This window comes from Camelus ferus, chromosome X, assembly GCF_009834535.1.
Source record: "Camelus ferus isolate YT-003-E chromosome X, BCGSAC_Cfer_1.0, whole genome shotgun sequence".
Classification (NCBI taxonomy): domain Eukaryota; kingdom Metazoa; phylum Chordata; class Mammalia; order Artiodactyla; family Camelidae; genus Camelus; species Camelus ferus.
The window spans coordinates 35,084,890-35,100,194 of record NC_045732.1 but is presented as its reverse complement, the minus strand read 5'-3'; the positions used below and the strand labels follow the sequence as shown (position 1 = coordinate 35,100,194).

The window sequence follows — 15,305 nt, the reverse complement described above, 5'->3', positions numbered from 1 at the left end:
GTGGTGGTTTCTGACAGCATCCCATCAGCCTGCTGTTCAGTCAGAGCATTTCTGCTGAGGACATCACGTGCCATTGCCCGGGTGCCTAGCTGCCTGAGGTCCCGCTTAACCTGGGGTGTGGAGATGCCTCTCGCTAACCTCCAGATGAAGGAAGAGAGGAGAGTAGAGTGCAGGGATGTCGGACCTGGAGGAGAGGATCAATCAACTATTGCCACCCTTTGGCTGTTTAGTAAATGACCGCCAAATCTCAGTGGCGTGCAGCGTAAGCATTTATTGAGCTCACACATCGGTGGGTTGTCGAGGGTCAGTTGCTCTGGGCTGGGCCCAGCTGGGGCATCTCAGTTCCACGTGTCTCTCATTCTCCTCCAGGGAGCAGTGGGCTAACTTGAGCACATCCTTCTTAGGGTGATGGCAGGAGTGCAGCCAGGGAATAAGAAACCTGGAAGACCTCTTGAGGCTGAGACTCAGAACGGGCACACCTTGACTTCCACGTGACCGTGCTGGCCAGAGCAAGGCCTGTAGCTGACCCTGTCATCCAGGAGCAAGAAAGAAACTGTGCCCCTTTGAAAGGTGAAACAGCAGAGTCACATGGGAAAAGACGCAGATACAGGGAGAGGTGGAGAGCTGAGGGTAGGAATGCGATATCCCACAGAGGAGATGGAAACGACTGTGGGAAAGGCTCCCTGCCCCACCCCGAGAGGCATGGCCTTCCTTCCCTTGTTCTGGTTGTACCTGCTGCCACCACACTGGTGACTTCAGCCTGCAAGACGCTTAGGCATGAAGTCGCTGCAACCACGGCTAGTCACTGTTGCTGCGCATCAGGGCACACTGGACCCTGGAAGTGACCATTGTGTGGCTTAGGAGGGACTGTGCTCCAGCACCTGCTGGAGAAGCTCCCTCCTGCCTGGAGTGGAGAACACAGCCCCTGAAGTAACAGGGAAGTTGGGTTTGTGACTGACAACCAGCTTCCTTCTTTTGTTTTGTCTTAACTGATTCCTGCTCATTTTTCCTTTATTTTTTATAGAATAGACGAGCATATTTACCTTATTTTTGATTTAGGGCCAATTAGGCTTTATAGATGAAGCTATCAGCATGTGTATTTCTGGTATTCCTTTTAAAATTGCTATTTTTAGGTCTGATGTTCTGTGGTTGCACACGAGGATTCATTACATAACTTTAAGCACAGGGTGTTTAAAACAAGGAGCCAGGAACAAGTTCTCATTATATTATCTGGACTAAAAATGATTTCTCACTGACATTGCAAAGTTTAATAGTTCCAGCCACTGACAAAATGTAGTCAGGTCGATTGCCTAGGTTGTGTCTGTGACATCTGATTCAGACAAGTGACTTAATTCTCATTTCAGTGCTGTCTTTTCCCAAGCTCAGAATTCTTCATAGAAGACCAAAACAAATCAAAAAATAGGCCAGGATGATAAAATGGAAGAAATTTTTCTTCTTCGTATTCTGACAAGGAAGTAAATCATTGTATTTATTGGTGGACTTATATTTCGTCCTTTCCCGATTTCTTTCCTGGCATAACAGGTCAATTGAACATAAGCCAAACAGTCTTCGCTGGGGCTTGTGTGTGATTAAGTGGTCCTAGGGAAGGGCCTCTGGAAGGTTGTGCAGATTGTGAGCTGCACAACTCGGGACACCAAGCATGGAGAGGCCTTTTGGAGTCCTTCCATCGGTGGTTGGGATACTGGGACAAGGCTCCCAGCTTTTTCTCTGCTACTTAGTCTCTTCTTTCCCTACCAACCCCCCAACCACAAATATGGCGTCTTGGTCTCCAAATCAAAAGCTTGTCTCCTTCCCCTCCCTCTTTCTTGTTGATTTGGCCACATTTATTGAAGACAGGCATGATTGGATCCCTCCTTTCCTTAACTGACCCCCCAACACACACAGACACAGATACACATACACCCCATCTGTGACAGAGAGCCTGTGGAATTTGGTTAAGTACAGCCCCACACCAAAGCCCAGATTGCTCTAGAAACCTCTTTGTAAGGGTGCACAAACAGAGAGAAACTAAACCACTCGATATAGGAGAATCCATGCAGATTCCAAAAGTGATTTATTGCATGAGAAATTGATTTTGTTTATTTGTTTTTAGAACTTAGTTATGGTCACAACCAGATGTATGCTGGTCTCAGCAAGAGCAGGCCATTTTGAACAGCAAACAGACCAAAACAAGGAAAGAGTTGCATTAAAATGTACAAAACACATATTTTCTGAATTAAAAGTTAAACAGGAGGCACTAATAGGAGACTGGACACTGTAGAAAACTCTGTAATAAGCCAAAGAACTATCTTTAGAAACACCCTCAAACAAAGCAAAACAAGAAAGAGATTAAAATATTGAGAAAGAAGACAGCAGAAATGCAGGTGGAGAGGGAATTGGACAAACGGGACTAAAGTTATCATCAGTGGTCATTTTTAAAGAAAAGTCCTTTTCGAAGCAAAAAAAAGGTATGTTGGAAATTGAAAGATTTCACTCTGTTCCAAGCAAAAAATGAAAAGGGATCATTAGATATACCTTGGCAAAAATGTAAAGGTCATATATAAGGAAAGAATCTTATAAGGAGCATCAAAGCAAAGCATACATAAAATAAAGCTTAAAAACACCACTGCCATCAGCAGAACCAATGACCTAAAAACCAAAAAAGATGAGGCAATGCAAGGAGACAATGGAGTAAATCCTCAGTGCTTTGAGGGTAAACAAATTGGGAACAGCTGTTTTTTGTACATGGCGACAATAGAAATGTTTTTAAATCTTCAAGAAAACAAACTATAATATAGTTTCTTTACTAAAGTTTCTTTAATAAATTACTTAAAGTAAAATATTACTTTAATAAATTACTCCAGAACATGAAGAGAAAATCAAAATGAAGAACTCAAGTAGTACACCTTATCTCGAAAAATTGAAACAGCATTGAACATAAAAACAGGTTTTACACACACATATGCACATACACACACACACACAAACATACCTACAGGGTTATACATCTAAATGCAAAGATAAAACATTATTTCAAGAGGTGAATGATAGTTAGAAAAATTAAAAAGGAAGATAATATGGTCTATACCAGAGATAAGATAGCCAAATAGAGAGAGTGGGGAAACTAAAGGCTAAATTCCTCACATTTCATCTTGAGAGTAAAATCATATTTCATCCTTATCTTTGAAAATTGGGTAGATGTAAGTTTAAAATATTTTAGGGCATTTTCAACTTAACCAAGATAGAATTCCAAATAGAATTGCAGAATCGAATAATCATTTCACAGTGTATATGGGTGTCGAATAATCACGTTGTACAGTTTTGTCATTTATATGTCGATAAGGCTGGGTAAAAGAAGAAATTCTAGGGAGTGGAACTAGAGCTTGGGGCGGTGAGGAGACTCATGGTGTAACTTTTTATACTTTTTGAATTTGTACCATGATGCATTCATTTTATAATTTTAAAACCTATTATTAAGAAAAATAAATAAATACAAGCGTAGACCATAGTGTTCTTTTTTAGAAAAAAAATTGCTAAACCTAAGAGCAAACCTAATATAGTCTTTATTGTAAAAAACAAGTAGCAATAGAAGATAATTACAGCAATACATGAAAAACTGAAAACACACGGCAAGAAGATGGGAAAGTCCTAGAAGAAATCTTTTCATTTATTTTTTAAATTTATCTTATTTTATTTTATTTTTATTGAAGTATAGTCAGTTTACAAGGTTGTGTCAATTTCTGGTGTACAGCATAATGCTTCAGTCATCCATGAACATACATATATTCATTTTCATATTCTTTTTCACCATAAGTTACTACAAGATATTAAATATAGTTCCTTGTGCTATGCAGTATAAACTTGTTGTTTATCTATTTTATATATAGTAGTTAGTATCTGCAAATCCTGAACTCCCAGTTTATCCCTTCCCACCCCCTTCCCCCACCAGTAACCGTAAGTTTGTTTTCTATGTCTGTGAGTCTGTTTCTGTTTTTTAAATAAGTTCATTTGTGTTATTTCTTTAGATTCCACATATAAGTGATACCATATGGTATTTTTATTTCTCTTTCTGGCTTACTTCACTTAGAACGACAATTTCCAGGTCCATCCATATTGCTGCAAGTGGCATTATTTTATTATTTTTTATGGCTGATTAATATTCCATTGTATAAATATACCACAACTTCTTTATCCAGTCATCTGTTGGTGGACATTTAGGTTGTTTCCATGTCTTGGCTATTGTAAATAGTGCTGCTGTGAACATTGGAGTGCATGTATCTTTTCAAATTAGAATTTTCTCCAGATAATATGCCCAGGAGTGGGATTGCTGGATCATAAGGTAACTCTATGTGTAGTTTTTTTTTTAAAAAGAATCTCTTAGAAGTCCTGACCATAAATGTGAACTTCCTGATTGCCCCTGGAGCCATTTGGCACATTCCATTTTCTTGAGGTTGGCATATGCTCACCTCTCTTTTACTTTCCCATTTAATTCCTTGAGCTCCCATGGGCCATGTTATCAGGAATTCCTCTTGAGGAATGATCAGTATATTCTTCCGGAGACCTCTTCACTTCCCCTTCCTCCTTAGTTGTCCAGGAACTCCAGGAAGGTATCTTTGACCAAGGAGGGTCAGACCACTGTCAAACACCACGGCTGTGGCTCCTTGCTGTCACAAGTCTGCCACGGGAGACTGGTTCTGCCAGGCTGATGGATGCCACCAGGATGACTTAGCTGGGCAGAAGATCACCAGCGAGGTTTTGCTGTTTTAAGTTAGGAGAGACATGAACATGTCTATAATCTGTAGCGAAAGGATCAGTAGGGACCAGAAATTGAAGACATAGATGACAGACTGGACAACTGATGGATCAGTGGGCAGTTAAAGATGAGAAACAGTTAAGTATGGGTCAAGTCCTAGTTATGCCTTTTCCCGTTCTCCACAATGGAGGTTTCAAACTTTCTCACTCTTAAGTTCCCAACCTCACCATTTTCCTCCCACCCATCGCAGAAAATTTCACCTCCAGATTAAGAGATAATATTAAAGTTGTAAAATGCAAACCTCCCCCATACCCCTGCATCCACAACTTTGCGTTCCTCCTTTCTCATCTCAGTAGAAAAGGTGTCCCCTCTGCTGTCCAAAGCTAGCTTCCATGATAGCCCTGTCTCCCAGACATTGAACAAGGGACCCGGGGCCCATCCTTAGCCAGGCACATCCAACCCTAATTTATGCCTCTCAGCTCATCCTCTTGCCCTGTTTCCTCTGCCCCAGCAGCCCTCACTGGCATACCTGCACTCACATTGCTTCCTGAGTGCTCTGACATCCAGCTCTCTGTCCATAGTGCTGTCTTGCTTGACACCCTTCAAGAGATTCTCCACCTGTGGAAGAAAACCCAGATGTCCCGTGTGTGCCTTTCATGACTGGGCCCCACGTGCGGCTCTCTAACTTGTCTCTTGCTTCACTTCCCTATGTTCTAGTCATCCTAAGAATCCTGACCACCTGGGTACAATTCTTGGCTCCACCACTTCTGGCTGGGAGCCCTTGGGCAATTTGCTGGAGCTCTCTGGGCCTTAGTTCCTCATCTGTAAAATGGGAATAATCAAAGTTCCTACCCGAAGGGTTGTGGAATTGAATGAGTCCATGCATGGGGAGCAGTTAGATCAATGTCTGACAGGCACCAAGCACTTGGTCAGTGGTGTTATTAATACTTTGTGTAGCTCCTAAGGTGTACCATCCACTTGTTCTCCTTGTATCTCTAAGGATATGGCTCTTTCTCCCATTCTTCCCAACCTCCTTCTCCTCACCACCCTACTTTTCTGACTAGCAGATTGTCTTTCATCTTCAAGGTTTGCTCCATTACCACCTCTGCTATGGAGCCTTCCTGGATTTCCCCCTTCATGTGTATACATGCCAGACTAGATGAAGGCTACTTTCTCGGAGCTGGCTGTATCTTTGTTACAGCCCTTCTTATCCACATTCTCTATATTTAGAAATGTGTTCCTTTTATAATGGAGTTAAGCCAATAAATTTTATATTTTAAGGTGTGTGTTCAGAAAGAATTAAGAATCTGATTATATTTTGTTTGATGTGTTTTGATATGAGTAAGTCTTGAATTACAAAATTGATTTTAAGTCCAGAACAGTCTGGTCTTGTGTTCAGCCAGTTGTGTGACCAGTGGGCTTATATGAGGTCGCCCTCCATGTAAGGCTCCCCGATTATCACAGGGTTTAGCATGGCCTCTAAAACGTCTGGCAACCAGTGAGAGAGTTAAAAACAAAAAGCCAAACAAATGAGGTTTGCTTGGAGACAGATAATCCCTGAACACAGGATGGGTGTTAATGAAAAGGACGGTGGTAGAAAATGAATGACTTCGCTTGTAAATGAAATGAATATTCATTCCTTTCTGCCCACATTGCAAGTTTTAAGCACCATGGCTCAGACTTCCATTTGCTGCTACCAGAAAAACTTGACATGATGTAAAACACCAGAAAAACCCCACAAAAAAACACTGTTGTCTTATCTTGTTTAAATGCATATTGTACCAAATTGTAGAATTATAGATAAGCATTTCAAAAGGTTCTAAAATTGTACCTCTATGAAAAATATTGTTGATAATATATAGCAATTACTCTTAACTGCATGAGAATATCACATTTCATTCGGCTATACTTAAAGGGCCCCAAAGTCAAGTGCACGAAGACATACTGAATTTCAAACTAAATAAATCAAAATTACCATGTATATCCCACTACATATCAAAACAGGAAAAGCCATAGCATTTAATTTGAAATGAAGATTAGAGCAGTAAGAGAGAAAACTAGAAGCTGCTTACATTTATTTGGAGTTAGAAAACAGGGTCAGTGATTTTCAATGGAAATGGACTTCCGTTTGAGAAAATATGTCAAAAAAAATCAATTTACAAAGTAGAGAAATTTGGCAGTAATTATTTATACTGTCAAAAGATTCTTTAGTTTCCAGAGGACTTATTTCAGAGCTCAGGGTGCTTGTTTGTCATTAACAGCTTGACAGAAATTAGAGAGATTTAAAGCTAAGGTGTTAAGTGCCATTGCCAATGAAAAATGACCAAAATGAAGGTAGAGTATCTTTATGTATAATAGAGACTGAAAGGGGGCATCTCACTTGAATTTGAAGAATTAAGCATTTGTCCAGCTTCTCAAGTATATCCATTATATAAAGGAAGGCACACCTGGAGTTTATTACTTTATCACTTCAGACTTAATCCTGAATTTGACTATTCAGAGTAAGTGTACCATTTCCCTTTTACATTCTGTAATAAATTCTATGATTTCAGTCATCGAAGACATTTCACATTTTTCCAAGATAAACTTGCTTCAAGGAAGAAACTCTTCCAGTTTAATACAAAATGAAACTACCTCCATTGTGGGATGGTGAGAATAATAAAAATTGCTCTTGCTTATGAACATTCATAGTTCCAGGCACTATGCTAAATGCTTTTCATACCTTACTAACTGAACTCTCATTTGTTATTTATTCAGAAAACTATTTATTACAGCATGTGTACTGTGTGCCAGGGGCCCTTTAAGGTGTTGGGGATTCAACAATGAACAAAGTAGACCAATAGCCCTGCCCTTTGTGGAACTTACGTTCTAGTGGAGGATTAAAGATAATAATACAGAGGGGAGAGTATATAGCTCAGTGGTAGAGCACATGCTTAGCATGCACAAGGTCCTGGGTTCAATCTCCAGTACCGCCATTAAATAAATAAATGGATAAATAGATAGATGAATAAACCTAATTACCTGCCCCCTCCCCCCAAAAACCAATAAATAAAATGAATACCACTAAAAAGAAGACAATATACAGAATAAGAAAATAAAAGATACACTACATTGGCATATGACAAATGCCACTGAGGCAAAGAAAGCAGAGAAGGGGTTAGGGAATGATGCCAGGCTCATAGGAGGAGGGGTCACACTTTTAAAAAGGATGGTCAGAGAAGGCTTCATGGAGAAAATGATACCCTAGCAGAAGAGAAGATGCGCTACAGGAGATGAAGGACCAAACTGTGTAATCATCTTAGGGAAGAGCATTCCGGGCAGAGGGAACAGCAAGTGCAAAGGCCCTGAAATTGTTTGAGGAAGAGCAAGGAGCATGGCATGGGAGAGGGAAACTGCACTGACTGCTTCTTGGGGGTGATGAAAATACTCTGGAACAGATAGAGGTGGTGGTTGCATAACAAGGTAAATGCACTAAATGCTAGTGATGGTAAATTTTATGTTAAGTGGATTTCCCCACAGTGAAACGAGATGGAATGTGCTGCTTTTGAAAAGATTCCCCATTCTTGGGGAAGCCCATTAAAGTCTGACAGGAGTGGAGTGGGTCCTGAAGAAAGGACCCGTGGCAAACACGGGGCAAAGTGGTGGCCGCCACTTGAGGTGTGCAGGACAAGGCTTGCACTGCCCAGTTGGCTCCTCGGTGCCAGGTCCCACCTGGTGTGGGTGCAGTGGCCAGCCCAGCAGCCGCTTTGGGGGCCCTAGTGTCCTGCATGACTGAGGGCAGCTTGTTTGGAATGCCCACAGAAAGCCATGGAAGGTGGTGGAATACTGAGCTGTTTAAAACCCAAGCACACAGAAACCCAGCAGATATAAACTTTAACTGCAGTGAGGTCAGGATCATTTCAGTTTATCCAGTGAAAAGGACAATAAACTTTTATGACCCGGTGGGGCTAGAGTAACTTTAGTTAGAGGTGCGTGGAAAGTTTCTAGTTCTTGCTGCACATGCGCTTTTCCCTTGTCCTTCAGAACGTGCCACTTTTTCTTCTTCACGCCATTTTCTACCCTCAAAAGGAAAGAGAGACTTCACGTGTTGGGTTTGGTTTTTTTTTAACTGACGATGAAGGTCATATTTGATTATTACAAAAATTTAGAAAAAGGCATTTTATATATATGTAAAACAATCGTTTTTATACATATATATAAAGAAACCTCATCAATCAGGGATAACGCTATAGATGTTTTGATATGTATCCTTCCAGTCTTTTTTTTCCTTCTGCAAATACGTATATACCAGTATCTATAGTTTCACTCCGGTCATACAACATTTATCAGCATAGCACTGACATCCTTCATACCAATAAATACCAATCAACAGCCTATTTCTCATGGTTGTGTCATGTTCAATTTTATGCACGTGTCATGGCTGATCAATCCATGACCAGTGTTCACAGTGAGCCAAGGGCTTTCCTTAGAGTGGTTCCTTCATGGTCACTTAGCCCTCTGTCTGTGACTCAGGATTTCTGAAATTACTTTCTCTTACTTATTAAGGCAGGTCAGTGATAGCCCTTAAGGCAGAGGTCACGAATGGTAAAGGGAATAGAGGTCTGTAAAAAATCAGCTCAAAAGCCACTGCCTTTAGCTTTCCCTAAGCCCCGCTCCATCTGGTCACCCTGTCTTCTGTGTCCCAACAGAAGAGGGATAGCATAGTAGGCAGGAGCATGGGCTTTAGAGCCGACTGCAGGGGTTTGCATTCTGACTTCATGATACTGGACATATTCCTTAACATTTTTGCCTCTGTGTTCTCATCTGCAAAATGGGGGTAATAGTATCTGCCTTTTGGACCAGATGAGATGATCCATGCCAGAAGGACCTGGCGACACAGGACCTAGCACATAGCTAGTACTCAACAGGTGGCGAGGGTTATTATTACTACTCTTTTGATTCAAGTGGCCCTCCCAGTTTGTGGCTAGAGAGCTCATCTGGATGCTTGGACAGCCCAAATAGATTACAGACTGAAAAGTTCACATGCCAAAGTGACTGCAGTGTTTTCCATACAGTGAGCCCCCAGCCAATGTTACTGTGATTGATCATCTAACCCAAACTGACTTGCTACAATTGTGGAGTCCTCTTAGTTGAATTTGGCTTTCATTTCCCATCAGAAAAGCAAAAGCAAAACAAAATGAAACAAAAACCGGAGGCCTTAGTACGTGGATACAGGTGAAATGCAGCTTTTTCAGACAGGTCAGCATCATAGCTGTGGGTTAGCCTATGCTCTATCTAAGAGTATTCTTGACTAGAAGAACCCAGATCTCTCAAATGATAGTGAAAATGACGAGAGATCTCTAAAAGAACCAAAAACCATTATTCTAAAAGACCCATCTATGGCAGAAGAACAAATAAAATCTTGTATTCCCTCATTTATTTGGGATTCTTGGGAACTGAATTTTATCTGGTAAGTAGATTTTCTAGATGGTGGAAGCTTGTTCATTTAACCACCATAACAGCTTGCAGCTTTACCATTTTGATGTAATTCTTTCTAATACGTGTTGCATGGTTTATAGCTTTCATATCTTTCATATAGAGAATATGTTGAAAACATTTCAGCCATGTGCCTTCTAAAGACTCAGACGACTGCACTTTTACACAGCTCTTTTCACGTTTTTCTCACTGGTAGGGTGTGTCAGTTTTTACTTTTCACTACAGAAATGTGCATAATTGCTTTCCCAATCTCCAAAACACCCTTCTAACTTACTGATTTATGAGTTTTATACCCTGGGAAACCAGAACCCCAAGCTTGTTACTATTTTGTGTAAAGTAAGATTAATAGACATTGAATGAAATCATGTATTAAATCACAGGATTTTTGACCATTCAAGGACTTTAAGAATTTACTTCCTAGTTGTTGGCTGTTATCTGGTAGAAGTTTGTCTCTGGGCAAAATGCCATTTTATTTATAAGCTATAGTGCTTATGGTTTTCCATTCTAGCACAAGTTAAGTGGAGAAATTACAGAAAAATAATAATTTGTTCTGTATGCAGTTGGTAAAGTGGGATTTGGATATTTTTAATAGAAGGAAAGGTAAAATAGTCTTAGATATAATTTCATGAGTGTTTTCCATTTTCTTTACAGAGACATAATGATGACTCTAACTGTCGGGAGACTCACAGACCAAGAACTTATAACCATTGCACGTCACTACCAGGTGCCTGAGGACCCGTGTCCAGATATCCTAATGGCACAGGTCCACGAGCAGCTCAAGAAAAATGGTTTTGAGAATTTCGAAAGACTCATTGCTACCTGTGTATACCAAGATCGGGAAAAGTAAGCATTTTATTTTATTGATGCTAATAAGTCATTTACGTTTCTGTGAACCAGTAATGAAGGAATTTGTATTTTATCAAAAAAGAGCAAGAAGAAAATTAGCGTGCCTCCTCATACTCCACTATTTTAGCAAAGCCACCTTAAATCATTTTTGGAGATTATCTGGGTGCGGATATTTCACAGTGATGGATGGTGAGCTCTCTTTGGTGATGGAATAGGGGAGGCCCTGCATCTTCAAAAGAATAGGGTTGCCCCTTTCCACTTTCTTGTAATTGGTTTCTAGAAGCTTTATAATTGAAACACAGCAAATCAGTGTTAGAAGGTTTAATTCTGAGATGTCTTTTTCTCACATTATTTTAGTGATAAGTGGAATTTGCAAATAAACTTTCTGTAGAATTTCTTTGCAGTGATTTCTTCTTGAACATAATGAAGCTCAGCATAATGATAATCTATTTCTAGTACATTTACCATGTTTGTATTGAGCTTTATTGAGTCATTGTTACAAACAAGGAGCCCCATCTTAGTATGTTTTGGTGTCCATCTTACCCTCAGGCCTGATACAGCGGCGGGGGGGGGGGGGGGAGCAGGATACTCACCTGCAGTGAGAAAGTCTTAGTTCCAACTCTAGCCTCTGATTTTGTTGCTACTCACCACTGCCATCTCTTTTCCCCATGACCCCTCCCTTTATCCGCAGTCCTAAAGTCTTCACCCAAGCAGCCACCTGCATACCTTAAACATCTTTGAAGTTGCCATAGTTTATCTTAATAGTGAACATGTTTTTTTTTCCCTGCTAATCCATAATACACCCTTGTTGAGTTTTGTTGTTTTTTTTTAAATAAAGGTGGTATTTTTCCTTGAATCCTTAAGCTTCTCTGAGCCTCCTGAGGCCCAGGCGTTGCATGACCCTGGCCCTGCCTTCCACCCTGGTGATACCCCTGCCCTAGGTGAGAAGTGTGACCCTCCTTCACTAAAGGAACACCTCTTGGGAATAATGGGGCTACTTGATCAGACAACTCTGAGGTCCTTCCAGATCCAACAAGCTCTGGTTCTAGACAGAAACATTCTTTTATCATTTTATAACCTCCAAAGAAAGAAACCCACTTTCTTTCCTGTTGGTTCTAATTTTGCCTGAGGCCTGGAAGAACACTGGCTGAGAGAGGACATTGGACGAGTATTTCTGTGCCCCCAGCAGGCTGGGGAAAATGACTGTTGGGCGGCTCTGGAGAAACCATCTGACAAAATTGAGGTGAATGTTAGGGCCCCAGTTGGGGCTTCTAGGTTATAAGATTTGGGTCCAAGGAAAAGATTAGAAAAACACCCTCAAGTCATATAATACTTGTGTTGGAGCCCCTAGATGCCTGTCAAATTAAGAGATGTTTTCAAATATCAGAACCATTTTTGACCAGTGGTCAAGAATGCAGATCGATTACTTAGAGCAACACTAGTGGCTTCAGCCTTAATAGGCTGTGCTGTCACCAACCAAGAATCTCAGTCTTGATGGAGAGGCCTTTGTAAGGACAGAATCTGGTGGCTGCTGAAATGGACAAAAGTTGGCAAAATGCAGAATGACCGTTTTTCCTTACTGTGACTCCAGTACCATGTCCACGTTTTTAGGACACATCTGTACTTTCTTTCCTGTAGCATTTCTTTCCTGTAATTGTAACTCGAGACACACAAAGGATATAAAAGCCCATTTACTTTGTTTTAATGCAGGAAAAAAGTATTACCCAGCAAAGACATCAGAAGGCTGTGCAAGTCCGCCAGGTTACCTTTGACTGATGATCTTCTAGCATCCTTGCTGTCCAGGTAAGCCAGAACTCCACCCTCATGGGCACTGTGGTGCATGGCTCTGTTTCGGGGACTGTTCCTGGTTTTACATCTACCTTTAAGTGCCCTTGATTGACCTTTACTGTTTTGATTATATTATTGATGACACCTCCATTTAAGTGATACAAAAGTAAAAGTTAATCATGATTTTGAATGTTAGCTAGAGAGCCTATTATGAATTATTATTTTGTCTTTTCAACATTAAGATACACTGATACGCACACAGATTCCTGGGACAAAATGAAAATGTACAGCTTCCTTGGTTATGAGAATATGATGTAAAATTTGGGACAGATTTTTCCAAGCGCTAGTTCCCAATGGCTAGAGACATGCAGTAAGAGGACCTAGCAGCGTTACGAGCACAGAGCTCCATCCTGCTAGAGCACTGCATATAAAATGTAGAGATTATGATGTTGCAAAAGGAAAGCGCAGTGAGCTGCTTTCTAAAACACCTCACTTCTTGTATTGAACTGGACTTTTGACTTCCTGGCAGCCCCCCCCCCCCCAAGCCACCCAGACTCTGGTCATCTTTTATGCTTCCCAGGGCACGACTCCAGCGCCTCTTTTAACTTACTTATCTTGATAATTCTGACATTTGGGGCTGTGTTCTAGGCATTGTTATCATGGCTTTGAATACATTACCTCATTTACTTTGTGAGAACAGCTTGGTGAGGTCAGAATAATTGTTATCCTCCTATCTTACATGAGATGGCTGAGGTTTAGAGAGAGAACATTTTGCCCAAAGTCACATAGTCTGGAAAAAGACAAGCTGTGACTTAACCCCTGGACCTTTCAAATGCACATCTTCTGCTTCTAACCAGTTTGAATCATTGTCTACAAATAGCCAGCCGATTAGAATGTCTTGACATTTTTACTTCCTTCCTCCTGCTTGCATCCACTCTCTCCCTTCCTTTCCCACTGTCTTCACTCTTGTTCTGACCCACCTTTCCTCTTGACTATTGCAAGGCCTCCCTTATTGGACTTTCTCCCACCAGTCTCTAAATTTTTAAATCCATCTTTACATACAGCAGCTGAGTACCTTCCAAGAGCAAAAATATCATAGTGTCACTCTTCTATTCACAAGCCTTCTGTACCATTTCTTTGTTTTCTAAAGAATGACCAAACTCCTTAGCTTTGAGCCCCTTCTCCATCGTGGGGCTTAGGTTTGTTATTGGAGCATTCTTCTCAAGCAGGGGCCAGAGTTGGGAGTCCTCACCTGAGATAAAAGGAGAAACCAAAGGAACAGATAAAACTAAATCCCATGTGGGAAAACTAGGGTTCCAGGTATAAGGAGGGCAGTGAAGAAGTGGCCAATCCAGTTGGATGTGTGTGTATGCATTGGATTGACCTGGAGTTATCTCCTAGCCTATCAGCTCTATTTACTTTTACCTGCCAGCAGCAGTGTGCAGGATAAATAGGCCATCCTGGTGTGAAGGACCTGAGATGAAATGGGCAGGCCTAGGAGTCAGGTTTGTCCACAGTTCTCACGTTCCCCAAGCTCCCCTTCCCGTTCCCGATAGTCCAGCCAAATGGGCCATTTAGCATTTCACATGTTTACCTCCTGCCTTCCCACTTTTTTGCCTTTTCTCTTGCTATTTCTTCAGTAGGACATAGCTTCCAATTTTCTTCACCTGCCGAAAGCTTGCTCTTCGTTTAAGACCCATTTCAAATAGCACCATATCCATAAAGCCCACCTCTGCTTGGCTGGCAGTGGTTCTCTCCTAAGGATTCTCACAATGCTATTTATGTTTCTCTTTTTGGCTCTTACCTTGTAATGAAGATCTGTGACTAGATATTTGATTGACTCAGATACAGAGACCTGCTCCTAACATGTGTGATTTACTGCCTAAAAGTGACCAGTGGGTTGTCACATCTTGACAATTTTACCCCTACCTTGTCTCCTATGTTCTTTGAACCTGCTTGCTAGCTGTGTGATCTTGTGCAAGATTTTTGACCTGCCTGAACCCTCGATTCCTTGCCTCTAGAATAAGATAACAATACCTGCTTCCTCGTGGTTCTCAGAGTGAATTGAGACAGCATACAGAAATTCCCCAGCGCTGCAGCAGCTGGGACTGAGTGTTGATTGGGGATTAGGAGAGAAGTGTCCGTCAGGGACCACAGACCACACAGTCTGTCTTAGCAGTGAACTGGAAGAAACCTGTGTCCTCCTACATAGAGGAAGCCTTGTTTTTAAACAGTTGGATCCGAACGCCTTTCACACATTAAGCTGTCTTCCAGTCAGGAAGCTGTGGATGTTTATTAGATTATCTCTTGATGGCCTTGAGGATGAGTTGTCCTGGAAAGTCCAGTAATGTGGGAGCCTGGCCTCTGGAGGACCTAGAGGTTTCTTATCCAGTACCGAGGCCACCAAGTCATCATCCTCTCACTCTCTCAGCAGACTGTTTTG

The 15,305-nt window shown here is 41.2% G+C and overlaps 1 protein-coding gene across 1 annotated transcript in view; it reads left to right on the top strand.

The window, feature by feature from the left end:
- The window catches only part of EFHC2 (EF-hand domain containing 2), a 169,013-nt gene that overhangs the window by 126,552 nt on the left and 27,156 nt on the right, over nt 1–15,305 (top strand). Inside the window, exons 12-13 of the mRNA XM_032475272.1 lie at nt 10,880–11,071; nt 12,785–12,877. Of these exons, the coding sequence (XP_032331163.1) occupies nt 10,880–11,071; nt 12,785–12,877 (285 nt within the window). The remainder of the gene's footprint in view (nt 1–10,879; nt 11,072–12,784; nt 12,878–15,305) is intronic.